This window comes from Pararge aegeria, chromosome 16 (genome assembly GCF_905163445.1).
Source record: "Pararge aegeria chromosome 16, ilParAegt1.1, whole genome shotgun sequence".
NCBI classification, from domain to species: Eukaryota; Metazoa; Arthropoda; class Insecta; order Lepidoptera; family Nymphalidae; genus Pararge; species Pararge aegeria.
This window is the reverse complement of record NC_053195.1, coordinates 16,228,217-16,256,108: the sequence shown is the minus strand read 5'-3', so window position 1 is coordinate 16,256,108 and position 27,892 is coordinate 16,228,217. Positions and strand designations below refer to the sequence as shown.

The 27,892-nt window shown below is 37.4% G+C and overlaps 1 protein-coding gene across 1 annotated transcript in view; it reads right to left on the bottom strand.

The window, feature by feature from the left end:
* LOC120630656 overlaps positions 1 to 27,892 on the bottom strand; it is a 147,082-nt gene that overhangs the window by 10,892 nt on the left and 108,298 nt on the right. The window contains exons 10-22 of the mRNA XM_039899920.1: positions 24,873 to 24,967; positions 15,523 to 15,759; positions 14,285 to 14,426; positions 13,882 to 14,033; positions 13,362 to 13,474; positions 12,375 to 12,535; positions 11,641 to 11,907; positions 11,202 to 11,419; positions 9,687 to 9,870; positions 8,440 to 8,580; positions 5,235 to 5,475; positions 4,476 to 4,666; positions 770 to 901 (exon numbers count right to left, since the gene is read on the bottom strand). Of these exons, the coding sequence (XP_039755854.1) occupies positions 770 to 901; positions 4,476 to 4,666; positions 5,235 to 5,475; positions 8,440 to 8,580; positions 9,687 to 9,870; positions 11,202 to 11,419; positions 11,641 to 11,907; positions 12,375 to 12,535; positions 13,362 to 13,474; positions 13,882 to 14,033; positions 14,285 to 14,426; positions 15,523 to 15,759; positions 24,873 to 24,967 (2,274 nt within the window). The remainder of the gene's footprint in view (positions 1 to 769; positions 902 to 4,475; positions 4,667 to 5,234; positions 5,476 to 8,439; positions 8,581 to 9,686; positions 9,871 to 11,201; positions 11,420 to 11,640; positions 11,908 to 12,374; positions 12,536 to 13,361; positions 13,475 to 13,881; positions 14,034 to 14,284; positions 14,427 to 15,522; positions 15,760 to 24,872; positions 24,968 to 27,892) is intronic.

The following is a 27,892-nucleotide window of genomic DNA, read 5'->3' as shown; positions in this document are numbered from 1 at the left end:
TCTAGTGGCTTGCCATGGATTTGGAAAAGTACTGGTAACAGATATATTCATAGGATCACGTCCTTCGTGCAAAAAATAATCTACTAGACTTGCTAACATTTTAACCTACCCGAATCGCTTTCTAAACGGCATCGTACTGTAACTAAATCGTTTGAAGAACAACTTTGTTGGTGAGGAGGTAACTCAGACTCAGAGGAAATTCGGAAATTAATAAATTCGCGAAATATCTCCTCCTTCTAAGACTACTGTGTTCACCACTGCGGCTGGGAGGGCGGCAAAAAGCTTGTTCGTAAAGGTCGTAACGATGTCAGGTGAAAACTTCTTTAGGCGTATTAAGGACTTTTTGGTTGAACAAAACTTAGGTATTGCTTTTAACCGATGAGGTAGCCTATTGTACCTGTATTTTCTTGCAGTTGTGTTTGTTATTGCTTCGTGTATATTGTAAAATAAAATGTTTTTTGATTTGACCTAAAAAATTATGGCATTCGCGACATCGTAACCGAACGCATTCCTTGAGCTATATATATGTATACTGTTTATATATGTGCACTTTTTAGTGAACAAAAATTCGGGTCATGAACACCCGACGCTTTCATGAGTATTAAGTATACTTTACATAGATTTAGTTTTCACTTATATCAGCAGTCCCAAAATACTTGTATTGACTGCGCATGTTTTTATGTCAGAAGTTTGACGATAGGTGACAACCCTAGACCGGCATGGCAATGTATCGCGGAGTGCACGGGTAGGAGCGCGCTCCACTCCTTACGTCCGGGCGGCGGCTTTAACAGATCGTCCAAACTAAACGTGCGGGCCGCGCGCGGGTGTGCGAGCCCCGACACGGACGGCTTGCGGATACCGAGCCGCGCGAACAGCGTGCGGTGCGGCGCCTCCGGCCGAGCTGTGGACAAACGCTGCGTCACAGGAACCGCGCGGACAACCGCGCGGCCTACCGCACGGCCGACCGCACGGACATATCACGGCCCCAAGGCACTGAGAGTGAGTCGGCCTTATCGTGATTAATAAGTAATAATTCTATAGCGTAGTCTTTGTCTCTATAATTTTGAGTGTTGATTGCAATAAATAACAATAAATGGACAACAGAACAGCGCTTTCAAGCAGCTATTTCAAAAGTTCAGCTTCTGTGTTATGAAATATTTCGGAAAGGTTTATTGTAATTTTTTCTATAAATTTATTTTAAAAGAGAAAGAAAAACAGGTTTAAACTCTGGATTGTCCACTCCTCGCAAATTTTGCATAGAAATAACTATTCACCGAAAAGAAAACGTCAGAAAGTTAATCGGAGTGAATAGCGCCAATTTCGAATTACGAGTTTTGGTAAAACTTCTACTCGAGACTTTAAATCTAAAGGTTGATATTTGCAACGATGTCCTGCCTTTATAAAATTGGCCATTTACCCCACCTCTGTGCCTTGGAGCACATAAAGCCATTGGCCCGAATGTTATCACTAACTTCAACCGTAATTAGAAGTTATCATAAGCCTAAGCTAGTCGTTTTTTTAACCGTTCGGTAGATGACAATCAAATGTACACACGGCGAACTTTTGTCGACTTACAACGGAGACCCGGTTAGTTGGCAAAGGCCTACTATTTGTTGATAAAAATTAATATTTTAATAAGTAATATCTTGGAAATAATTTAAGAAACACCCTACAGCGAGTGCAAGCGACGCGGTGCAGCGGTGGTTTCCAATATTTCAGATTTATTTGAATAAACTCAAGTGATCAATAAGTTTTTTAAAAAACTGTATTTATGATAAGACACCTATCTGAACTGAATAAATTTGGTATTTTGCTTAATAATGCTTTAACTTAAGGGGGCCGCCGAGGTAAGACGATAAAAACAATCGCGGTGTATAAACTGGTTTGTTGTCAAATATGGGTTCAAATGAGCAGACCCTGGTTAAGTACCGGGAATATGCTAGGACGTGGAAGGCTGCTGTGGCACCGCCGTGTACTGGCCGCGTGAATCTGCCGCACGGCCCCGCGTCGCTAGCCCACGCCATTGAACCGCCATACGCCATAATGCGCCATACGCCATAGAGCGCCATACGCCATAGAGCGCCGGGACATAGCCAATCAACATTAACCACTAGCGCCCCTCATACACTCATTGATTTCCATTATAATCGAAATAATTTAAATCCGTGCGACAACAAAATACGCACGGTTTTTAACTCGTCGACGAAAATCCATGTGTGCGAGGGACCTTATATTAATAACGCACATTCTGTAGGCTTTGTTGGTAATTGAGGGGTAGGAGTGTTCAAACATTAAAATTATTATAGATTGTCAATTTCTAAGCGATACGAGGCAAGCTTATCTACCTGAAGTCAAACAAAAAAAAAACGAAAACGACGCATGATTATAAACAATGGAGCTAACAGCCTGCATTGGAACAGCTTGGTGGGAATAAGATCTCTCTAATGTGAAAGAGGAACTCAAAACCGAGAAATTATTAAGACTGAAGATGACAAATATTCAATATCAAATGCTTTTGAATGTAAAAAATTTGGCGTGTGAATGAACACATCTGATTCTGAAGCTAGAATAAAAAAAATAGCAGGAAAATAAGACATGGATAACGCACGATGACTTAAGATATGATTGGAAATAGTCAACTCAAAACATTGTCATATCTTAGTCATACTATATTCTACAATGATGTTTGGAATATGATAAAAAAGAATGCCCTATTAAAAGAACTTAATTAAAATGGAAATATTCTTAAATCAATTTTTTCGAGGAATTCACTTGCCAATAGCGCTTAGAAACTAGACGAACTATAACTATATAATCTGGAGGATATAGAGATAGTTTGGAATATCTTCGAGCAAAACCACCTTCCTTTAAATACATAACATACAAAAACATTGTCTGCTGAAATATATTATTAGGTACACTCAACATAACTATCGTAATTCGTAATCTAGGTAACATCACATATTTTGGTATATCCCGGCTTTTGAAAAAGCTTCAAGAAAGCTGATTTTGACACAATTGTTTTATCTTTCGCATTTATGAATATATTATATTGAGATGACAAATTTAATATTAGATACGTTGAGAGTCATCAATTTAGAGTTACTCTAATTTAACAAACGATTTTTAGCTAAGTAATAAAAAATTCGTAATTAAAAAAACGGGTAAGCCCTGAAAAAATGGTCTGGTAAAATGATAATTAATCATAGCTGAATATTTTTAATGTTTTTTGTGATTAAAATATTGCCTGATTATAAATAAATCAAGGTAAAATAATTGTGTTTCGTGCGATAGTCAAAAACTCCTTACTATATCAAAATATAAGTGCCTTTATTGATTGTCTAAACTCTGACCTATAAAGATTTATATGTGAAGTATAGTATGAACATGTGAAGATATTTTAGATCACCTAGACGTGCGAAGAAAGTACATTATGACATTGTTTTTAGTTTTTAAACATTTGATAGCCTATAAAAATATTTCTATCACAAATTATGCAGGTATCCATATTAGTTTCGCTTAACATAAATACATATACTAGTTTTGGAGTTTGTGATTATGCCGAATAACATAGAAAGAAATAAGACAGAGAAGAAACAAATTGCGTACAAACGTGTCCTTACCATCCCAGAGACAGTGCGTTAGGAAGTACATAAATATAGCGGAAACAATCTGATAAACATGTCACAAAGCTTTTAATATACGGTGATTTGTATCTATGCATAAAGACCATCCATTAATGACATCACTTATTTAAAAAGATAAAAGGGGTATACATATAAAAGTAGAAGTGATTTCACAACTTATGTAATAAATTTAAGAAACAACTTTTTCAAATGATCCCACTTCTGATTTTGATTTTAAACTGAACAACATAATTACAAGTTAGTAACATAAAAAATGCTAAAAAAGTGCGACACTTTGATGTGACGAAACATAATGAAACATTTGTGAAGTAAGACGTAATTAACGGATGGTACTATAAATTCCAGTGAAATTTTTAAATTTGTGTCTTATAGAGAAAACTGTGAAAAAGCTGTTAAATTGTGTGCTCACGAAATCCGAAATCGGGATATTCTAATTTCTTTCAGTGTTAAATTTTCCGAAGCCTAAAGATTTGTCCTCCAAAAATTGAAAATTTTTATACACAAAACTTATGCTTGCGCCAAATTGTAGGACTAAAAATTAACATGTTTCCAAGTAAAACATTTTGATTGAGATGGGGAAATTTTGTACTTCAATTTTGTCCCAAAATTTAAGTCGAACCAACCTACCTGTAGAGCTATCAGTGGTTACAACCAATGCCGATTCTTAACAAAAATCATGTAACACAAATTAAATTCATGTTTATCACCTGTTTCCGACGTAACTTTGGTGAATCCTAAAGAACTTTGAACTCTACAGATGAGCTGGAATGTGAAGCATTTAAATTTTGTGTACAACTGGAATGTATTGAACTGTTTTAGTAAACTTACGTCTTGCGCATCGATCTGCTTCTTCGGCGAGAAGTTTCTCGATCTTCTCTGGGAAATGTCTCTTAGCACACCAGATTAAACCGATGGAGCCGAGAACTAGAAATACCGCGAACAGACCCAACCAGAATGGTTCCTGCATCATCTTTGTTCCGAGACCGACGATGTTTGGCGTGGGATTTGGTATTTCACACCTGAAAATACATCTCTAGGTTACCAGCAGCAAAAGAACAATCTAAAACACGTTCCGAAAAGCACTCAACTGATTTAATTATCATAATAGGTTGCTATAAATATGGAATAGTAAATAATTAAAATAAAAATTAAAATTTAAAAAACACCGACTTTCAATATATTGTTCATTGTACATTCTTGTATTCTACAAGCTTTTTCATTTGATAATAAAATTTCCATCAAACATAGCTAACGAACACTCAATAATAGTAAAGGTTTCGTAAAAATTAGTAGGATTTTACTTGTAGATAAGAAATGAATAATAAATAATAATAATCATAAATACTACGACAATACACACATCGCCATCTAGCCCCAAAGTGAGCGTAGCTAGTGTTATGGGTACATATGACTGATGAATATTTTTATGAATAAAGAACATTAACACTTAATGGTAACAGAACACCCAGCCACTGAAAAAACATTTATGTTCATCACACATAAATTTCGGCCTTGGACTCAGAAAGCAGGGTCGATTTCCACTGCGGCAATCAGTCGAAATCATTTGATCTTTGGAAAAATGAATACCTTTTTCCTTTCCACGAAGGATTGCACTGGCACAAAAAAGCGCCATCTCTTTCTACGCACGCCCCTCTATTATTGCAAGGCCGTGAAGCGCAAGGTCGTATTCTGTCAGCACAGCGTTTGCCCTTCCAGCCTCGAGCGCAAGAGCAGCTGAAGCCGTCTTCCTCACCCCCGCCTATCACCAGAGAACAGTTTCCGAACACGCAGGGTGAACGCTCGCAGGCTGTGAGAAGGCAAAACACTCCTGGAAACAGCAGAAGAAGTTATTGAGTAGCCTTCTCTCTTCTTCTCCTTTGTCGTAACACTCTTGCCAGAGCGGTCGTGGTTATCACGGTGGGACATTGTTTGTGGCAGTTGTTTTTCGCCTCACGGTCATTCGCCACTTCTGCCTATTTGCAGATAGTCTGGTACACTCATGCAAGGGACCGTATTGAGTAGTAGCAGAGCTTATTTTTCCTAGTTATAATTAAAGGACCAACAGTACAGAGCGTTTATTCATTCTATTTTATTTATTTATTTAAGAGCACTAACAACATGCATATTATACACGTTTTTTTAAACATAGCACACACACAAACACATGGACTGATATGCACGTCAATGACAAGTGCACATAGCATTGACAAAGCGTCATGTAAACTTAATTTGCAAAAAAATTTACACAAAATTTAACTCACCGATAAGTGTTCGGTGAGTTTTTTTTCTTAAAGCTGTGAGTCATGGAAGATATCTTTATAGATAACTCGTTGTATTTCGCACAAATACGTATAATAGGCGCTTGTTTTCCGAGATGGGATTTAGTAAATGGTATATGAAAAAAATTTGTGGATTTGCAACTTCTGGACAGTCAGAGATATATGATTGAGAAGGTTGTTACATTTAATTTTGTTTTGTAATATTTTATGTTAAAAACACAGATCGAGAATATCTCGCCTGTTTCGAAGAGATGTCATTTTAAACACTGCCAATCGCTGATTATATGGCTGTCCGTGTGAAAGACCACTGACATAAAAAGCCAGGTGCCGAGTAAAAGCGCGCTGTATACTTTCAAGGCGCTGCGAGTGCACGCTGTAAGCAGGATTCCAGATAGTACTTGCGTATTCGAGGCTGCTTCTCACTAAGGCATTATCTATATATATAAAAGAGGATGTTTGTATATATGTCATCGATAAACTCAGAAACTATTTGACCGATCATTATGAAAATTGGTATGCTTATGTATTTTTTCACGGAGAAGGTTTATATGCTATGCCCATTGATGTAACTCCCCACCAGGCGGCGCTGTCAAGTATCGACTTCCGCCCCGTTCAACCGATTGTCATAAAAATTGGTATGACCATGTATTTTTCCACGGAGAAAACGAACATGCTATGTCCATTGATGTAACTCCCCACCAGGCGGCGCTGTCAAGTATCGACTTCGCCCCGTTCAACCGATTGTCATAAAAATTGGTATGACCATGTATTTTTCCACGGAGAAAACGAACATGCTATGTCCATTGATGTAACTCCCCACCAGGCGGCGCTGTCAAGTATCGACTTCCGCCCCGTTCAACCGATTGTCATAAAAATTGGTATGACCATGTATTTTTCCTCGGAGAAAACGAACATGCTATGTCCATTGATGTAACTCCCCACCAGGCGGCGCTGTCAAGTATCGACTTCCGCCCCGTTCAACCGATTGTCATAAAAATTGGTATGACCATGTATTTTTCCACGGAGAATGTAAATATGATATATATAGATTCTTGGAAGTGTTAGAAGTAATATAGGATACTTTTTATCCCGTCATTAAGCTCGGTTCCTTTGGGAGAGGGGTTGAGTGTTTGACGATTTAACATCATAACTCCGACAAATTAGAACCGATATAAATAATTATTTTTGTACTATACAGGTATATGTGTTTAATTGTGTGCCCAAACTGTGGTTGGAGATAGACGACAGAACTCCTCAGCGGACAGCAGCAATTTAATGCCACATCAAAAAACAAACGCAGACGAAGTCGCGGGCAACAGCTAGTATAATATAATTTGAGTCTTAATGGAAAACCCCCTCGTATTACGTTTTAAGAACCCCAAAGGCTTCGCAGCTTTAGTAACAACATTAATCATGTGTGATCTGAAATTTAGCTTTTTGTCAATAGTGAAGTCTTGGATCTCCGGTACATCTTGCAGTACAACATTACCAATTGAGTAACTAGGGACAAGTGGTTCTTTATTTCTTGTATATTTTACATGAAAACATTTTTTAGCATTAAGAGCCATACTATAGAGCGTTCAAAAGTTACTATCACGGGTCCATATCCCATAATGAGATGGGGCTAAGGCCGTAGTCCACCACGCTGGCACAGTGCGGAATGGTGGACTTTACACACCTTTGAGAACTCTATGGAGAACTCTCTGGCAAGCTGGTTTCATCACGATGTTTTTCCGTACCATTAAAAAAAAAAATCAAAATTCATTTATTTCAAGCAGGCCTAATTAATAAGCACTTTTGAAACGTCAAGTCAGTCTGTTTGTAGTGACTCTACCACCGGTTCGGAAGGCAAGAAACTCAGCAGATTGCTCTTTTCCAACATCATTTTGAAGTTTAACAATCTTTATAATTTTTAGAATTTTGCAGCATGTTGGGTAGATGTAGTCCTTTGTGGAGTGATGATAAATGATAGAGATTGATAAGTGGACTGTGTTTCCAATGATAATAATTGACAATGATATGTAAATGATATAATGATATTGACAAAGAGTACGCGTCGAGTGGCAGCCCGAAGTGCACGTCCTAGTTATGGCCACGAGGCTCGACGATTGCGTAAACTGATGACGGTGCAGTGATCGGTACACGCAGTGGCCCGATCACAGAAAATGTTATTTTTAATTACTTTCTTTTTAAAGTAATATTTAAGGGGGAACCTAAATCGGCACGTTATAGGACTTGCTCCTTGCATGCCCTGGGAAGTTCTGCTCTGTTTATAAGCGACGGTTTTCCATTTACTATTAGATGGAACATCTGCTTGATCCGTCAATTATTACTAATAAAAAAATTATTACAAATATAACTTGCGAAGGAAAACATCGGGAGGAAACATGTGTGAGTACTCCATGACGTTCTCAAAGGACCCATCTGCTTGGTTTATAAAAAAAGGTATACAACTGGGCCTCCTTTCCGCTGCTCTATTTCTATATAAATATAATATTGTAACAAAAGATTACCAGTATAATATCCCGAGCACCGGCAAAAGTTTTTAGAATCTTCAGCTGCGCATCGCCCTCCGTGAAGACAAGGGTTTGGGTAGCATGACTCTAACTTGGTATCATCGGAGAGCAGCAGTATTTTGTTGTGGTATTCAGCATCTGAAACGCAAAGAGTCATTGTCTCTATCAAACTCTCTATCATCTTTGGTAGACTGGATTGTATGGTATATTGCAGAAACACGAGGTCCCAAATAATATAGGGTTTTTTTTTTTAATTTATTCCAATACGGTTTATTGGCGGTTATATTAAATTCATAAACCCCTAATCATTTGTACGCGTCGTCATTTGACATCGTATCGGAACGCTAAATCGCAAGACGTGCCCAAGAACGAACTATGGAGACAGTGCGAGACAGTGCGGTATAGAGAAAGCATGAGAAGGGCGTTGTATATACAAGCCGTTGTTGTGATCAGCTGTGATAGCATCATGGTGGCGGAACGTACAATGGAGTCGGTGGGAGAGAGTGAGAGATAGAAAATCGCAGAGTGGCGCGAAATTGGAAATACATAGTCCGCCCCACACCTTATTTTCGATTTTAACTACTTCGTCCGCAAATTGGCAGATCTCCGTGATTCGTGATTAATTTAAATCCAAATAAAAAAAAAACCAACCTCAAGAATCTCCAGGTGTCCTTTTTTTGCGATTCCCTCATTTGTCATGCTCAAATTGTCAGATCTTTGTATTGCACACTTTTATGCAAACTAACTTAGCTTAAAATAATCTGATTCGCTCGAGATTTTCTAACGCTCGATATTTTTTTATTAATTGGCTTTCGTGGCTTTATATACAGAGCTCAGGTATGCTATTTCACAATGTGAAAAAAATTTTAGCTTGTCCGAAACTCTATACAAAACCGCTTTTAAATAAAAAAAAATATAATTGCCTCAAGGTGTGGTATTTTGTATTTGTATTATCATATTTTTCATTTTTGGTATAGATTTAAATTTATAAAATAAACCAAATATAGATCATCAGAATTTACATCAGACTCTACGCTATTGAATTAGGAAAATCCTTGTAATACTAGTCGTAAGAGAAAATTAATAAATATTTTTTTCATCCGTCAAGTGTCTTTTTATTAGTCCCCTAACTTAAGCCGGTTCCCAACAACATTTGACATCACAAAAGAGTGAGTGGAACGCTTTTTTCTTGAGGCATCCGATTAAGGTGATCCCTAGGTTTTGTGAAAATGGGCATAACTAACCTAAGTTGACAACTATGGCCACGTCCAAGCCCATGCCGTCTTCGCCCGAGTGGTGTGTCACAATCAACGAGTGGAGATATGAGTTTATGACCAGCGGGGCGTTGGACTCCAGCTTCCGTTTAGTCTTCTCCACCTCGCAGAGGGTCCATTGTGTTCCGTTCTTGTCCGTGTAACTGTCCTTGACCTAATAAAAATTTAAAAATAGATTTAAATTTGATGTACATTATTCAAACCCTTTCATTTGACCCCATATTGAGGGAGTTGTGAAAAAATATTTAAGACTGCGCTTTGCGGTACTTCCTCGGACGAGTTCTGTCACAAAAACTCTCTCAAAAACTAATACTAAATTTTATCAAAAGCTAGGAACACTCGACTAATTCACCTTTTGATAAATATTGGACAGAAGCAGGCGTTACTTTGCGGAATTCCATGATATATTAGGAAAATTAAGCTTAGTTTGCTGTACTCCGCGAATAGCAGGAGAATCTGTATGGTGTAATTTATAATTTCTTCAATCCTTATACTCCACACCAAACAGATCTTCGGCAATGTACCCTCTACGCACGTTTCGCTCCGAAACCGGAGCATCCTCAGGAGATATTGACTTTACAATGAATAATTGTTAAGTTTGATGATACATGAGACAATCTTCCATTTTTTGATTTGAGATTAAATTTTTTATTAAATCTATATATATAAAAGAGGATGTTTGTATATATGTCATCGATAAACTCAGAAACTATTTGACCGATCATTATGAAAATTTGTATGCTTATGTATTTTTTCACGGAGAAGGTTTATATGCTATGCCCATTGATGTAACTCCCCACCAGGCGGCGCTGTCAAGTATCGACTTCCGCCCCGTTCAACCGATTGTCATAAAAATTGGTATGACCATGTATTTTTCCACGGAGAATGTAAATATGATATATATAGATTCTTGGAAGTGTTAGAAGTAATATAGGATACTTTTTATCCCGTCATTAAGCTCGGTTCCTTTGGGAGAGGGGATGAGTGTTTGACGATTTAACATCATAACTCCGACAAATTAGAACCGATTTAAATAATTATTTTTGTACTATACAGGTATATGTGTTTAATTGTGTGCCCAAACTGTGGTTGGAGATAGACGACAGAACTCCTCAGCGGACAGCAGCAATTTAATGCCACATCAAAAAACAAACGCAGACGAAGTCGCGGGCAACAGCTAGTAAATAATAAATAAATAATTAATTAATATACTACGACAAAGCACACATCGCCATCTAGGCCCAAAGTAAGCGTAGCTTGTGTTATGGGTACTGAGATGACTGATGAATATCTTTATGAATAATATACATAAATACTTAGAATATACATATAAACACCCAGACACTGAAAAACATTCATGCTCATCGCACAAACATTTTCCAGCAGTGGGAATCTAACCCACGGCCTTGGATTCAGAAAGCAGGGTCGCTGCAAACTGCGCTAGTCGGCCGTTTATTTTACCTACTTAAATATTGTAACACTCACCTCGATCCATCCTTTCCCTTGTCCGCAGGGCCACAGAGTCTGGTTAGGGACGAGGGTAGTGCGCGCAAACGCCGCAGACAGCGTGTGCCCGTGTGGAGCAAATAGCCGCGTACGCATTGCTGTATGGGATGGCGGGCTTCCAGGCCAATTAGGAGCTGTCAATCTCCCGCGTGTATTATCACCCAGTTTGACTACGTGTGATGCGTTCACGTACCATACTGGAAAAATATTAAACACTTCAAGTACACTACCAAAGTCAAAGTCAAAGTCAAATATTTCTTTATTAAAATAGGCACATAAATGGTACTTTTGATGCGTTAATCACATACAAAATGTATAAATAGTAATGAGTGGTGATAGCGATACCTACATTCGTAATCTTAAAGCTAAAGCTACGAGGGTTCAAAACAAGTATAAAAAAAACTTCATGTTCATTCACCTGTTTTAAAGTGTGCCAAGAATCCAACACCCGTGGCATTTTCTCCAGTTCTTAGTCTCAACCTCAATATTTCAGATTGTGATACAAATAAACCGTGCGTCAAAATCTTCGAGGTTAGGAACGGTCGGATTGGTGGACTCTCTAAATCCACTCGGATCTCTAAAAAGTTTTCTTCAGGTATTGTATCCGTCACGTTGATTGGGACACCGTTCTCGAAGGTTCCATAGCCAAAGTCGAAAAAACTAATGTTCAGAAACACTCGCTTTCCTGCAATTTTAATTGTTTTAGTTATATTTTCAGGCGGTGATAGCCCAGTGGCAGTGGCGTTCATAGTGGGTATGCACAGGGTATGCAGATGATATAAAATGAAGACAATCTCCAGTACGAGTTATAAATACTTGAGGGTAGGCTGTTTATATCTCTTACAATATCTATTTTTAAGACTTTTATAACTCTTACTGGAGTTTTTCTTTATTTTATATCATCTGTATGTCAAGATAAAAGGCCGAGACGAGTACCTACGCGACGCGACGCGTACCTAATAAAATGAACACGCTTTATGGTAGAGACACAGAGGACGCTGCCCGTTCTCCGTTATATTAGTCCTATCTTATCCTATCCTTAGTTATCTTGTACGACACCCGCTGGAAGAAGAGGGGTGGTGACAACGGTATTTGCCGTCTCCACACGGCAAAAATACACTATACTTAACTAATATAAAGGTAAGATCATACCTGCAGGTGCAAAAATATCAATGGTACAATCCAATTCTGGTAATAGAAATTGCGGGTAGTTCGGGCTGTGTATTAATCCATCTTTAGAAGTGAACGTTTGGGACGGACACCCCGCCAGCTCTACGGCTCGCCAGTTCACCATGAACCCTGAACCCTGGACACTGAAAGTGAATCAAAACATGGGACACTACTTATCTGATTCTAAATATGAACGAATTTAACGACAAGGCTGCTTAGAAGCAGGCTCCGCTCTCATCTCTCACTAGATAGAAAATTTATTAAATATATTTTTTTTCATTGTAAATTGTAAAATTATATTGAAAAAGAGCAATCTGCTGAGTTTCTTGCCGGCTCTTCTCGGTGAAATCTGCCTTCCGAACCGGTGGTAGAGTCACTACAAACAGACATACATGACTTGACGTTTCGAAAGTGCATGTAAAATGGGCCTACTGCTAATAAACGAATTTTGAAACCTACTTTATATTTAAATCCATAGTATTATAAGTGTGTTTGTGCGTTTGTCCGTCCTTCACACCCTAATAAATGAACCAATCGACCTGATTTATAGCATAGAGCTAGTCGAAAGGACGGAAAATAACATAGGCTACTTTTGGTCCTGAAAAAGTTAAAGGAACAATCGTATTGTTTACACCAAATATCGTCCTTTCTTTACGTCTTAACAACGCAACTTAACGACTTATTCACCGTAGGTAACATCGCGGGGTACAGCTAGTAGAATACTATAAGTAATCACGACTAGTTCTCGATAGTAAAAGTGTGTATCCGTCAATCTGTCTTGTACCCTTGTTGTTACCATGAAGTTTAGAATGCATATACTAAATCTGTATTTTGGAAACGGACAAAGACAATTTTTTACCGCTGGTATATAATATCATCTTCTAACGGAAAAATTTAAATTTATATATCACCATTAATAGCTTTGTTATATATTACGGTGATACGCTAATTTATATCGTAAATACTTACTTGTAATCGGAATGAAAATGTAAAATTGCTTCATTGCTCGTGGCTACCCATCTGGTTTCTGCCATAGATCCACAGTACCTTGAAGACTTGGTACTAAATTTACTGTCTCGTAACTGGAACAATAGTTTAATTTTTCAATGAACTTTTCTTGACCATATAATTATAAATGGGACATTATGCCATTTTTGTTATCTGTGAGTAATTAAAGGCATTCGATCAAGTACAACTTGAGAAAATTTGATCGATAGAATCTTGAGACGAAACTATGACATTTTGTTAGCGATGTTTAAGGCGATTCTGGTAATATGGAGATTTGAAATTACTTATAAATTGTTTCATTTTTTTTTCATGAGAGATGTATCTTGTGGCTTGCGTGCGAATTCATGATGAGTTGTGTTACTAGTTGATAAAGCTATAATAATGTAAAGTCATTATATAAAATTATCTAGCATGATTTACGGTGTTAAGCAAGGATCATTTCTGGGACCTTTCATGTTCGTTATCTATAAAGATAAATTACCTCAATAAAATCATAAAGGCAGTCGTTCTGATATTCCAAGTCTATGATGGTGAAGACGAACACGAGTCGGGTGTCCGGGGGCCCTTGCACGTGCACCCAGTAATCCAGGTCAGTGTCGTATATACCAGGGTGGTTGGGACTTGTCAATACTCCTGAAAAGTAAATATTATATAATATCTTGTTAATATTATAAATGCTAAAGTTTGTACGTTTGTGTAGTAGTATGTCCTGTGAAGTGTTGCTCTGTTTATGGGATAGTTTTCCACTTACCATCAGATGGCCCATCTACTTGGTCCTTCAATTATGACTATAAAAAACCTTACTTTTAAATGGAGTCTTCCTTCCTATCGGTGACATTTTTGTATGAAATACTACTGCGTTATGAATCAACTATTTCATTTACCCGATGATCCTTCCACAGTGTTGTTCCGAAGCACGTGCTCGGAGTTGAGGCGTCGCTTGCACACGTATCCCCCAGTGGCGGTGCATTTGTGCAACGTCCAGTACAACCCACTGGGTTGAGACGGTACGGGCGAAGTTTTCCACTGGAAACGCAGCATATAGTATTTTAGTATATCAAAAAATTTTCGTGTTCGAAAAATTGGTATTGACGTCTGGTGACCCAAGAGCTGGCGCTTATTAAGCCCAACGGCTATGCAATCAATTCAAAGGGGCAATAGCGCCAGAATTTTGGATAAATGTTAACAGTTAGACGGCTTATATTTTTTGTAAATATTAATGTTTGTTTGTTATTATTATTATGTGTTTTTCAATTTGAATTATATTTAACCTGTATATAAAATTAAAAAGGCAGATTTTATAATATTTGATATATTATATACTAGCTGTTGCCCGCGACTTCGTCTGTGTTTGATTTTGTATTTTGATGTGGCATTCAATTAAGTTGTAGTTCTAAAAAATAATTTAAAGTATTCTGTATCGCTAAGCCTTAAATGAGGGGGTTGCTGCTGAGGAGTTCTGTCCTCAATCTCCAACCACATTTATCAGATCTACACAAAGTTTGGGCAAAATTAAACACATGTTATAACCTCTGTAGTACAAAAATAATTATTTCAATCGGTTATAATTTGTCGGAGTTACGGTGTAAAATCGTCAAACACTTTCATCCCTTCTCCCAAAGGAACCGAGCTTAATGTCGGGATAAAAAGTATTCTCTATTACTTCTAACACTTCCAAGAATATGTGTACGAAGTTTCATGAGGATCGATTACGTAGTTTTTGCTTGAAAGCGTAACAAACAAACTTACACTGACATTTATAATATTAGTAGGGATAGGGATAGGGATAAGGATTGTGCAGTGCGGTGACTACAGGTCAGAACACAGTTGTCACTACCTCTTCCCGCGGGTGTCGTACGATGCGACTAAGGGAATATAACGGAGATCGGGCAGCAGCGTCCTCTGTGCTAGTACTACCTATACTGCTATCACCAACCCTCCCAACGAGAGAGGCCTTTAGTCCAGCAGTGGACTGTGACAGGCTATTGATGATGATATTAAATATAGAACATTTTTGAGTGCGGTGGGGTGATTTGTCGCATATATCTAATTCTCCTGGCGCGACGGTCTACCGAGTCTATAACAAAGAGCTTCCCCACAGATGACTAAGCCTTATACTTACTTGTACAGCTAAGCACGCGTCGTCCATATCCTCAGTTTCATTGTACGGCGGCCAGGCCTGGTAATCCATGGTGGTGCTGTCGACCCAGCTCAGCTCGGCGCTGGAGTCCAGACGAGAGCCCAGCCAGTACACTGAGCCGGCGCTGTAATCGCTGCTCTGCCTTATCCCGGTCACAACGAATCGCTCCTCTTCAGGTGTGTGGACTGACGACAGGTGCATGTTGAGGCCTTCGCAGACCTGGAACATGGAAATGAATAATTTATGCAGCATCAGTGTGTGTCTTTCAGCGTCCCACGAACAAGCTCATGACTGCGCTGAATCGGTTCGAAACTAGTCGGGCAATCTCCGACGAAAATTCACGTGATTTCTCGACGACCTCACTAGCGCAGCGGTGACTGCTGTGGTTTTTTTTTTATATGTTTCGCACCCAGTTATCGTCTGACATGGTGTCAGAGACCTTCTTTATGCGACTTTTGCTCTGAATAAGTGTCAGCGCACGAGTCGTGATATGGTTATGCTACATTGCTTTTTTTTTTACTGCCTTTTAACTTTCCTTCTACTTTCTACTCATGTGTGAGTGGCGCTGTCTTCAGTAGCCCTGAGTGCTATGTCAAATGTTATATTTATATGTTTATAATGTAAAATGATCAATTAAATTCAAATAAGTATCAATTATAAATTAACAAAAAATAAAATAATTACATTTCATTCAAGTAATTGGTTTATAATTGTTTTTTTTATGTATTTTTAATTTTTAATAGGTGATTAAAAATATTTTTTATATTAACTGTTGTAATAGGTAGTTAAGTATTCCCAGTCGTTATTGATATATTTCATACATATATATAAAAATTGCACACTGCTGTGGTTTTCAGTTGGAGGTCCCGAGTTCCATTCCCGGAAGAGGTAACTTGGGAATTTGTAATTTTAGTTTTTTCTCTGGCATGGTCTAGTAAGAGGCTTCGGCTGTGGCTAGTAACCACTCTAACGTGCCGCGTAGTAACCGATCAGGCTTATGGGTTTAATGTAACTGCCATACTCCCTAACAGGTTAACCCGCTACCGTCTAAGACTGCATTATCATTTACCACAGGTGAGATTGCAGACAGATTCTTCGGACAAGCTCTCTCACAAAACGCTCTACTACTATTAGTTAAAATCCAAAGTTAATTGAGTTTCTAGTTTAATAAAATTTTTGGTCCACTCGTTTTGGACTAAAAGTTTTATTAAACTAGGTAAACAGTACTCGAAGCCCAGGCTTATTAGTTTATTTAGCCAGCTAAATAAACTAATAAAGTCGGTCAAGAGGATCACTCTTCTAAAGTAAGCGTACAACGAAGGCAATGAAAACAGATTTATTCAAAGGAAATTATTGTCAAAAGAAAAGAAAGGAACGGCGAAAATATTCTCAAGAAAATGATAACGAACATGAAATAATTCAGCTTAATTAATTTAACGACGAAAGTAATTTGCTTATCGCTGTCGTCGAGTTTGAGGAATTTTCCAAAGTGTAAATGGACCGAAGTTCCATCGTCGTTAGGGTTGCCTCTTGAAATTAATAAAAAATTTATTATTTTTGCCCAAAGAAAAAAAATGTGCTGTTGAATAAAAAGAAAATTGTATAGTTTGAATATTATAGTTTTTTTTTCTTTTATTCATGTACATTTCCTTGGACAAAATTCAAAATTCAAAATTCATTTATTTCAAGTAGGCCTAATACAAGCACTTTTGAAACGTCAAGTCTGTCCGTGTGTAGTGACTCTACCACCGGTTCGGAAGGCAGATTCTACCGAGAAGAAGCCGGCAAGAAACTCAGCAGTTGCTCTTTTCCAACACCAAAAATTTACATTTTACATTTTAACATTCATTTTTCTATCTTGTGAGAGATGAAAGCGGAGGCGGATGCTTCCAAGCAACCTTGTCATTAAGAAACTCATCAATTGTATAAAACCTCGCTGTAATAAATGTGTTTTAACACATTCTTTAAACTTTAAACTTAAATATAATATTTTAGAGACGAAGACGTTCAATATAATATTTTATATACAAGTAAATAAATATACCTGTAAACCATATCACAATATTATGGAATGTAACGTTTTTAGAAGTATTGTTTTATAAATAAAGTAGAAGTAAATAATTTATATACTACGACAACGCACACATCGCCATCTAGCCCCAAAGTCAGCGTAGCTTGTGTTTTGGGTACTGAGATGACTGATGAATATTTTTATGAATAATATACATAAATACTTTTTTATTATTTATTTATTCGGCCAATCGGCCGTCCAACTAAAAAAAATGATTTTGAGTAATATAGTATGAATATAGATAACACAAACAGCGCGACAACCCTATCCAAGATCTCGTTAGTAGTAGGTATCGATTCTCAAAGTTTCTCTTGTCTCAAGCGTCGAAGGACTTTATGAACCGATTCTAAAAACTTTTCCAGTAAGTATAATTTCACTTAATGATACTAGATTGAAATACTGAATCATCATCATCATATTACTATTTATGTATTTATTTATCTTTGACTTTTTTTTACAATTTTTTTTACATCGACCTTAATCAATGTCCTGGTGCTAGACAGGGGTCTCTCTTAGGGTCTTATTACTGTACTATTTTATTATTATCATCATTCTATAAACCCATTATCGGCCCAGTACAGGCATGGGTACACTCAATGAGAAGGGTTTAGGCCGTGGCCCACCACGTTGGCCTAATGCAGATTGGTGGACTCCACACACTTTGAAAACTTTATGTACGCAGCGCATTACCCATGCCCTCGTCGGGCACCGAACCCTCCCAGTTATAAAAACTACAAACAATTATATACCTATTGTTTATACTTTGTATCCTTCCGAACTGGTGGACTATAAAAAAAAAAAGGATGTAGAACGCTTGACCAAAGCCAAGAAAGCTTAGATCATCATCATCATGTCAACCCATTACCGACCCAGTACAGGGCACGGGGCTCCTCCAACAATGAGAACGCCGTAAATCCACCACGCTGGCCCAGTATGGATTGGTGGACTCCACACACCTTTGAGAAAATTATGTAGAACTCTCAGGCATGCAGGTTTCCTCACGATGTTTTCCTCCACCGTTAAAGCAAGAGATATTATATATGTTTAAAACTTACATAACTTAGAAGAGTTAGAAGTGCGTGCTAACGACTGAGCTTTAACCGCTACGTTAGATTTATAATATTAATATATAGCCTATAATAGTCCACCCCTGGACTAAAGGCCTCCAACAGGAGAGTTTTCCAATAATGGTTGGTGATCGCCGGAGATGTTTGACGGCCGGTTGGCGCAGTTCGCAGCGACCCTGCTTTCTGAGTCCAAAGCCGTGGGTTCGATTCTCACTACCGGAAAGTGTTTGTTTGATAAGCTTGAATGTTTTTCAGTGTCTGGGTGTTTATCTGTATATTGTAAGTATTTATGTATATTATTCATAAAAATATTCATCACTCACATTAGTGCATATAACACAAGCTACGCTTACTTTTGGGCTAGACTGCGATGTGTGTATTTTTTTTTTTTTTATGTTAGTTAAGGTCGTTGTTTCTTATAAAATTAGCGGCGATAAAGAGTACTCGTACGTAGCTCTGTTTCAAATTTCGTCAAGTAGGTACAGTGTACATGATTGAGACGATAATAGCTTAAAAAGAAGCAAAAATAAATTCTTTCGCTTTTATAATATTAGTGAGGACTGAGAAGTTGATTAAAAAGAAAAGTTCTTTCTAGAGATGCCGAACGAGAAGTAATTTGGAAAGCGTTAGAAAAGCGATTCCTTGGATCATTACCCTCGCCAGGTAGTTGAGGCAGAAGCGGGAAGTGGAGAGAGAAAACTTCGCCCCTAAGTATTACGATTGGGCAAATTTATCGGACTCGTCGCAAATGATAATTGAATTTATTGCGTAGCTATCTTTTATGGAAATGTTAATACTTTCGAGGTCCTGTAAAGGTTGTGAAAGCATTTATCTATCATAATAACACTACATTAACTTGAAGCGTGGTATCGATAATTTTTTTTTAGTGGAAATATAATTTCATAATTTAAGTGTTATTATAATTTGCATGCCATAGAATGGCAGATTGTAGCGCGGAACTTGTTATGTTTTATTATAAGATTAAATTTGTTAACCTGCAATCACGTAAATAAAGATTTGAACTTGAATTTGACTAAATCAACTAAAAATAAAGTCAAAATCTCCTGAGGAAGCTCCGGTGTCGGAGCGAAACGTGCGTAAAGGGTACATTGCCAAAGATCTGTTTAGTGTGTACTATAAAGATTGAAGAAATTATAAATTACACCATACATATTCTCCTGCTTTTCGCGAGTATAGTATAGTATAGTATAGTATAGTATAGTATAGTATAGTATAGTATGGTATAGTATAGTATAGTATAGTATAGTAGTATATAGTATAGTATAGTAGTGACGACCGATTGGCGCAGTGGGCAGCGACCCTGCTTTCTGGGTCAAAGTAGGTTCGATTCCCACTACTGGAAAATGTTTGTGTGATGAACAGGAATGTTTTTCAGTGTCTGAGTGTCTATATGTATTTATCTATATTATTCATAGTATAAAAAAAAGTCTCAGTCATCTTAGCACCCATAACACAAGCTACATATTTGTTTATTAAAAAGGCACCTGGCATACCTTTCCTACTTCCAAAATTTGCATCATCACAAGCCTATAACCAGTGGCGTGCACTTCATACATGCACAAAAGCACTGCATAACCAAATTATTTTATATATGTCATATTGGAGGGGAAAATTTCCATTTTATGCCACGTACCTGCTTTATGCATACCCTGGTCAAAAACCCTGTGCACGCCACTGCCTATAACATACCAGCTGGACTAAAAGCCTCTCCCAACGGGAGAGTTTGTTGGAATCACCACGCTGGGCAGACGGGATTATATTTTTTTTTTTTATAAATAATAAATAAATAAATATACTACGACAATACACACATCGCCATCTAGCCCCAAAGTAAGCGTAGCTTGTGTTATGGGTACTAAGATGACTGATGAATATTTTTATGAATTATATATACATAAATACTTAGAAAATACATATAAACACCCAGACACTGAAAAACACTTAATGCTCATCACACAAACATTTTCCAGTTGTGGGAATCGAACCCACGGCCTTGGACTCAGAAAGCAGGGTCGCTGCCCACTGCGCCAGTCGGCCGTCAATATATTATAGTTATAATTATAGTATACGGGTTGTTGATTTTATTTGATGGATTTAGTAGCAGAATACGCTACTGGCCGCAATCCGTTACTGCTGAATTTGACATTACATTTGCCTTCGTGACAAACAACTTTTACAGAGCGCAATAAAAATGAAAATAATAAACTGTCAACAATAAATAATGATAACAAACAAATAAAATGCGACATATATTGTAATAATCATAATTTCCTCTTTCTCCTACCCATGCTAGTCAGCCTGACATCTCAGGCAAAAATTTTTTTAATAAATTTTAATTGGTGTTGTTTGTAGTATAATCAAGCATTGTTAAGAATAAATAAAAATGAAAATCAATAAATGCTAGAAAATAAAATAATAATAATATTTTTTTTATTATTTTATATATATATTTTTAATAAAATGTATAATAATAAAAAAAAACTATTTTTACAGGGCGCAATAAAATGTGAATTAAAAAAAATACTTTAAGAAACCATTTATGTTAGATACAGTCAACAATAAATAATTAAAGCAAACAAAATAAAATTGCGACCTACATTGTAACAAACAGCTTTTTATCAGTGCGCTTTTTATGAAAGCTTCTCACTTTAAAAGTTCTCGTAAACAGGCTTTTGCTTTTTACCAGACTACAGTGGTATAAGCAAAGGTTAATGCATTCAACAGCCTGTGCATCTTTTTTATGTATATGAGTACACATAATTCACTGCCGTTGTTCATTTCGTCGGATTTTTACTAAGAAAGGAGCCATAGTTTTTTGTTTGGCAAAGATTTTGTAAATGCAAACGTTACTTTGCGTCAAACCATAGACTCCAGCTCTATAAAGCGAAAGTAAGACCTCACATGGAGTACTACTCACATTCTTGGGCTGGGGCACCTCTTTACCAACTTCTTCCATTTGATCGGATGCAAAGCGGGCGGTTCGACTTGTTCACAATCCGAAATTGACTTGCAGTTGGTTAATTTCGTTAGTGAATACTCCTCATTCTCTTTCAATGTAGTGAATATTATTCTACTAGTCACGATAATTTGTGGCGGCGCCAACTTGGCGACTTTCACTAAACATAGCTCTTAGGTCACAGACAAGACATAGACTCATGCACACGCACACTCACATTCACACACACATATAGACACACATAAACGCAGTCACTTTTTGGAAGTTGGTTAGAAATTAATCAACTCGGAACCTGGATAGAAATATGCCTCATTCATTAAATCAACAATTTCTCACCCAGCTTGTGTGAACAGTTCTAAATAAACATCGCCCTGTCTTTTGATAGCACCTAAAGGAAAATTCTATTAGGAAATTCAACGTAATTTATCGGTTCAATGAAGTGATATAATTATAATTTCACCGCCTAACCTGTTCATGCGATTTTTGGGAGCATTCAAAAGTATTACTATAACTGTTTCGCAATTGAGATCTCACTACATTTAAACAAACGAATAAAATTAAAATTGTTTTTTTAAAAACAACAGATTTTATTGATTGCATATTTAAGTTTAGCCCAGTGGGTAGCAGCTACTTCACTTTCGTGGGGCCGAGTTCGAATCCCAGCACGCAATTCCAACTTTTCACGAGCTATGTGCGTTTTAAGTAATTCAAATATCAGTTGCTTCAACGGTGAAGGAAAACATCGCGAGGAAACCGGCATGCCTGAGAGTTCTACATAATGTTCTCAAAGGTGTGTGGAGTCCACCAATCCGCACTGGGCCAGCGTGGTGGACTACGGCCTTAACCCCTTCTCGTTGTTGGAGGAGCCCCGTGCTATGTAGTGGGCCGGTAAAGGGTTTATGAGATGATGATGATGATGATCGGGCGTCTCATTACCAGCAGTAAATTCATCATCATCATCATCATCTCAACCAATTGACGTCCACTGCTGGACATAGGTCTTTTGTAGGGAGTTCCACAATGCACGGTCCTGGGCCGCTTGCCTCCAACGGCTCCCAGCTACTCGCCTGATGTCATCTGTCCACCTCGTTTGGGGCCGACCTACGCTGCGTTTACCGGTGCGGGGTCGCCATTCCAGCACCTTAAGACCCCAACGTCCATCGGTTCTCCGAGCTATGTGCCCCGCACATTGCCACTTCTGCTTCGCAACTCGCTGAGCTATGTCGGTAACTCTAGTTCTTCTACGGATCTCCTCATTTCTGATTTGATCACGTAAACGCAGTAAATTAATCATACAGAATAGCGTATAACTATAAACAGGAAGGTCACGGGTTCGGTGCCCGACGAGGGCAAGGGTAATCACCGCTTAACACTTATTCTTGGCAGATTAAATGTGCAGATAAACAGGGTATAGAGTTCACAGCAATTAAGGCTTTTAACGCAAGAGTCCAATTCCCGTCGACGAGTTCTTCGGAGTCAACGGCAGAGCTATAATTAAATTAATTCCCTCGTTATTTTAATCGGACATCACGCTTTCGATGTAATTGGGTAATTTTTCTTCTCTGATCTCTTAAAGGAGTCTAAGAGATATTTCTACAAGATTAATGATGATATAATCTGATTAATTTAGCACATTTCTTATGAAATAGTTGGTCTTTGTTATGAAGCAGTTTACATTATCAACATTCAATTTATTATGTACATAATTAGGTGTGTGTGCGTGCGTTTGCATGCGGGCGTGTGAGTGTGAGTGTGTGTGTGTGTGTGTGTGTGTGTGTTTGTGTTTCTACCATATTTATTTATTAACTTTTATTTAGTAAATTTACTTTAACGAATTAAATTTTCGGCATCTTGATAATTTAGATGACTTATTAACTTATTCTTAAGTTTATTTGTAAAATTGTAATTATTATGAAAATTAAGCTTTCACTTTTAAACGAATGTATACGGATTTTAAATCCATACCATAATCCATTATAATAAGGATTATTATTGAATGCTTATCATGACGATTTAAAATCACAATATATTATTGTGGCTTATTTATGATAATTAGGTATAAAGATCCGCAGACTGTTTTTTAATTCACCGACTTTTCTAATGTATATAGTTTAGTCTTAGCTTAAAGTAGCTCACTAGCGAGCTTTCTTTTGGCTTTCATTACAAAGACCTTAACTCCAGAGAATACATTTATTATTATAAGATAAAATATATCCAATATTATGAAAATTAACCTTAATTTGCTACACCAAACATCTCCTTAGGATGTTGTTTGACTTAACAAATATTCATTATAAAGTCAACATCTCCTGAGGATGCTCCGGTTTCGGAGCGAAACGTGCGTAGAGGGTATATCGCCGAAGGTCTGTTTGGTGTGGAGTATACGGATTCAAGTAATTATAAATTACACCATACAGATTCTCCTGCTGTTCGCGGAGTGTAGCAAATTAAGCTTAATTTTCACAAATTGTAATTATATGAATGTGTAATTTTTAGTTAATTATTAATGCGAAAGCGGAGCCGGATGCTTCCAAGCAACCTCGTCATTAAGTCGTCGTTGGGGCGGAACATTAGACATAATCTTTGTCTTGCTTATTTTTTTATTTATTTATGAATATCCTTAGTATACTTTCAGCTAGCCAAAACGTATACTAAGTCATGTACATTACAAAAATATTAATTCATATGTCTGAATATAATTTAGGAACTTAGCTAAACTTATATTAAATATATCAATTTGTTGGTGCTGAGCAATCATATATTAATCATAGATTCATTTATTTCTCTCCGTATTCATTCTCTTCTATTCTCATCTCGAGCGGGTGAAGATCATTATCTACACCCATGTACACCCATCAATAGAATATCATCATAGTAAATAAAAGCAGTATTTGACAGTTTGACAGTTCAAAAATAGGAGTGCCCCGATCGCCACCAAACTTTACAGGATTACTCGCCAAGTAAATCCGGAGATTCCCTGAAAGTTTCATTGAAATCGGTCTAGCGGTTTCGGAGCCTATACGGAACATACCCACACACTTTCTCATTTATATACTCTTATATAGATAGATTAAGATTATGGATATTTGTAAAGTAACGCCTGCTTCGATCCAATATGCGAAAAGTTAGAAATTCTTGCTTATTAATCATATCTTATGTTAATTCCCACCTGTCGCGTAACTGCTGACTTCGTGTATTAGGAGGGAATATAGCCTACCTGCTTTGCAGTCGACCAGGAAGCTTGGGGGTAGCCGGAAAACAGGTAGCAGTAGCCGTTGAAGAGGGCCTGCTTGACGTCCAAGCACGTCTGTGCTGTTGACAAAAAGAACGCATTAATCTTAATAGCCCAAACAATACTACATTCGTCGAGACATATTCGTAAGATTCCTTAGTAATGGGTTATTTTGTTATGGTTCAAAATCTTCAGTAAAATGTATCAACGTAACACCATGTTAATTTTCAAGTTTCTTTAATGATTTCATATTTTATTTACAAATGATTTTTTATTCCACAAGTTAGCTTTACAGCAAAGTGATGATGCAGTCTGAGATGGTAGCGGGATAACCTGTGAGGGAGTAGGTATGGCAGTTATATTTATCCAATACTCCTCATTAGTTTCTATGCGACACCGGAACGTGTCGTTCGTAACGTGGTAGGGTGGTAACCCCGGCCAAAGCCTCCCACCAGACCAGACCAGAGAAAACCTACTTAAATTCAAAGCGCTTACCGTTGCGCAAGGGAGGTCGTCAAGAACATCAACCCTACCAAAAAAAGTCATGCCCACCAGTTCGGAAGGATACCATTTATAAACACTGGGTATATTATTGTTTTGAAAAGCTGCGTTCTTTGTCGCAATGCCAGTTTTTAGCAAATAAAATATTTAAAATTGTTGCAAAAGAAAGAATACCTAAATCTTTAAAAAAATAAACAAAAATAAGTACTAAAACTTATTTTATTCGTAAGTGTTTTGCTTCACTTGAGTGAGCACTCTTGCAAATTCTTCTTTCAGTACGGTTGCCATATTACGGAGCTAAATACATGGGATAAATAAATAAAATAAATTATACTACGACAATACACACATCGCCATCTAGCACTAAAGTAAGCGTAGCTTGTGTTATGGGTACTAAGATAGCTGATGAATATTTTTATGAATAATATACATAAATACTTAAAATATACAGATAAACACCCAGACACTGAAAAACATTAATGTTCATCACACAAACATTTTTCCAGATGTGGGAATCGAACCCACGGCCATAGACGCAGAAAGCAGAGTCGCTGCCCACTGCACCAACCGGCTGTCAAACCGGCTAGGATAAGAGTTGAGTTAGCTTTCTTGTCTTTTTTTTATTAAACTAGCTGTTGACGCGTTCTTTGTTCATTTATTAGGGTTTTTTTACAAATCCCGTAGAGATCGTTTGCTTTCCTGGGATAATAAACCTATATTACTCTCCGTCCTTATTTTAACCACTATATTATGACGATGCATATACAATTCCTAGAATATTTGTTTTTTTTAACTGTAATAGAGTAGCGCTTTGCTCAAACTCACCTGATGGAAAGCGTAGATGTGGCATAAGATCGGAGTCGCTTGCCTAGAATATGCCTATTCACTCTTTTTCTAAAGATACCCAGGTTGTAAGAATTAGGAGACACAGAACTCGGAAGGGTGTTAGAAACACCAGCCATGCGTATAAGAAAAAAAGATGTAAATCGCTTCGTGCAATTTTTGGAAATGACTTTTTAAATTTGTTGGAAAATTTGCATGTCTGCTATAAAGAGATAAATGCAATAAATGAATAAATGATTTACAAAAATGACACCGAATTGTGCATTATCCGGTACAACAGTTACGCGGTCGCTGATAAGGTACACCTAAAATGTATGAAATATTATACGCGATAGTTTCATGCAGAAAATGATAACCAGGTTCGAATCTCATAAATTTTCAGCACCCCGATATCAGATCAGATATTGTGTTTTCGCTTGCGTATATAAAGCTGTCCACGGGCGAGGAATTGTGAGTAATAATTATGTTATTTATTATAATAAATAAATAAATAGACTATGACAATACACAAATCGCCATCTAGGCCCAAAGTAAGCGGTACCTTGTGTTATGGGGACTAAGATGACTGATGAATATTTTTATGAATAATGTACATAAATACTTATAATATACATATAAACATCCAGACACTGAAAAACATTAATCAACATCACACAAACATTTTCCAGTTGTGGGTATCGAACCAACGGCCTTAGACTCACAAAGCAGGGTCGCTGCCCACTGCGCCAATCGGCCGTCATGTAGTACAGTTATAACCTCAGGAAAACGCTGTGTTAGCCTAGTGGTCGGGACTTCGGCTTAACTTTCGGGGGTCCGAGTTTAAGTGCCAAGAACGCACCTCTGCCTTTTCTTAGGTATGTACGTTTTAAACTATTGAGTATGGAACTTTAACGGTGAAGGAAAATATAGTGAGCAAACCTGCACGCCTGAGAGTTCTCCATAGTGTTCTCAAAGGCGCGTGAAGTTGACCAATCCGCACTTGGCCAGCGTGCTTTTCATTGTGGGAGGAGACACGTGCCTTCTGGTAATCTATACTACCTATTATAGGGTACGAAAGTACTCGTCCGATTTTAACAATTTTTGCACCAAAAGATAGCTAAACTTGATAGCTTCACGCAGTAATGAATTCTATAATTTATTTAACAATAGTTTTAAATCCTTAAGTAAATTGCAGTAATGTAACCTAAAGTAGTAAAATTTTGCCAATAACATACATTACTTGGAGTGCGTTGAGTTAACTTTTGATAAGACGTAAAAAGTCTGTACTACATGATTAAAGTACTTATTTCTACCTACCAGATAGTCTAAGAAGAAATATATCTAAAAATCATAGTTAGTTTTATGTTCTTAAATTGTATTAAATCGCCGGTGGCCACGAACAGGTGGCCACAAAAATTTAAAAATACTGAATACATTTGTCTTGCTTTTTGGTTGCTTTTTTTTGTAATTTTTTTTTTTCCCTATTTTATTCCGGAAAAAGTCAGCAACATGGGTCCCCCACTCATGAATACTACGGTCGGGACGGATGTACGCTCCATTCATATGGTTTCTATTCAGACGTAAGGCGGTAGGAATATCTTGGCTTTAACTTGATGTAACTTATACAATATTTATGGAAGCTGATATTTTCGCTTCTCGGAATGTTTGGATACACCTTCTTT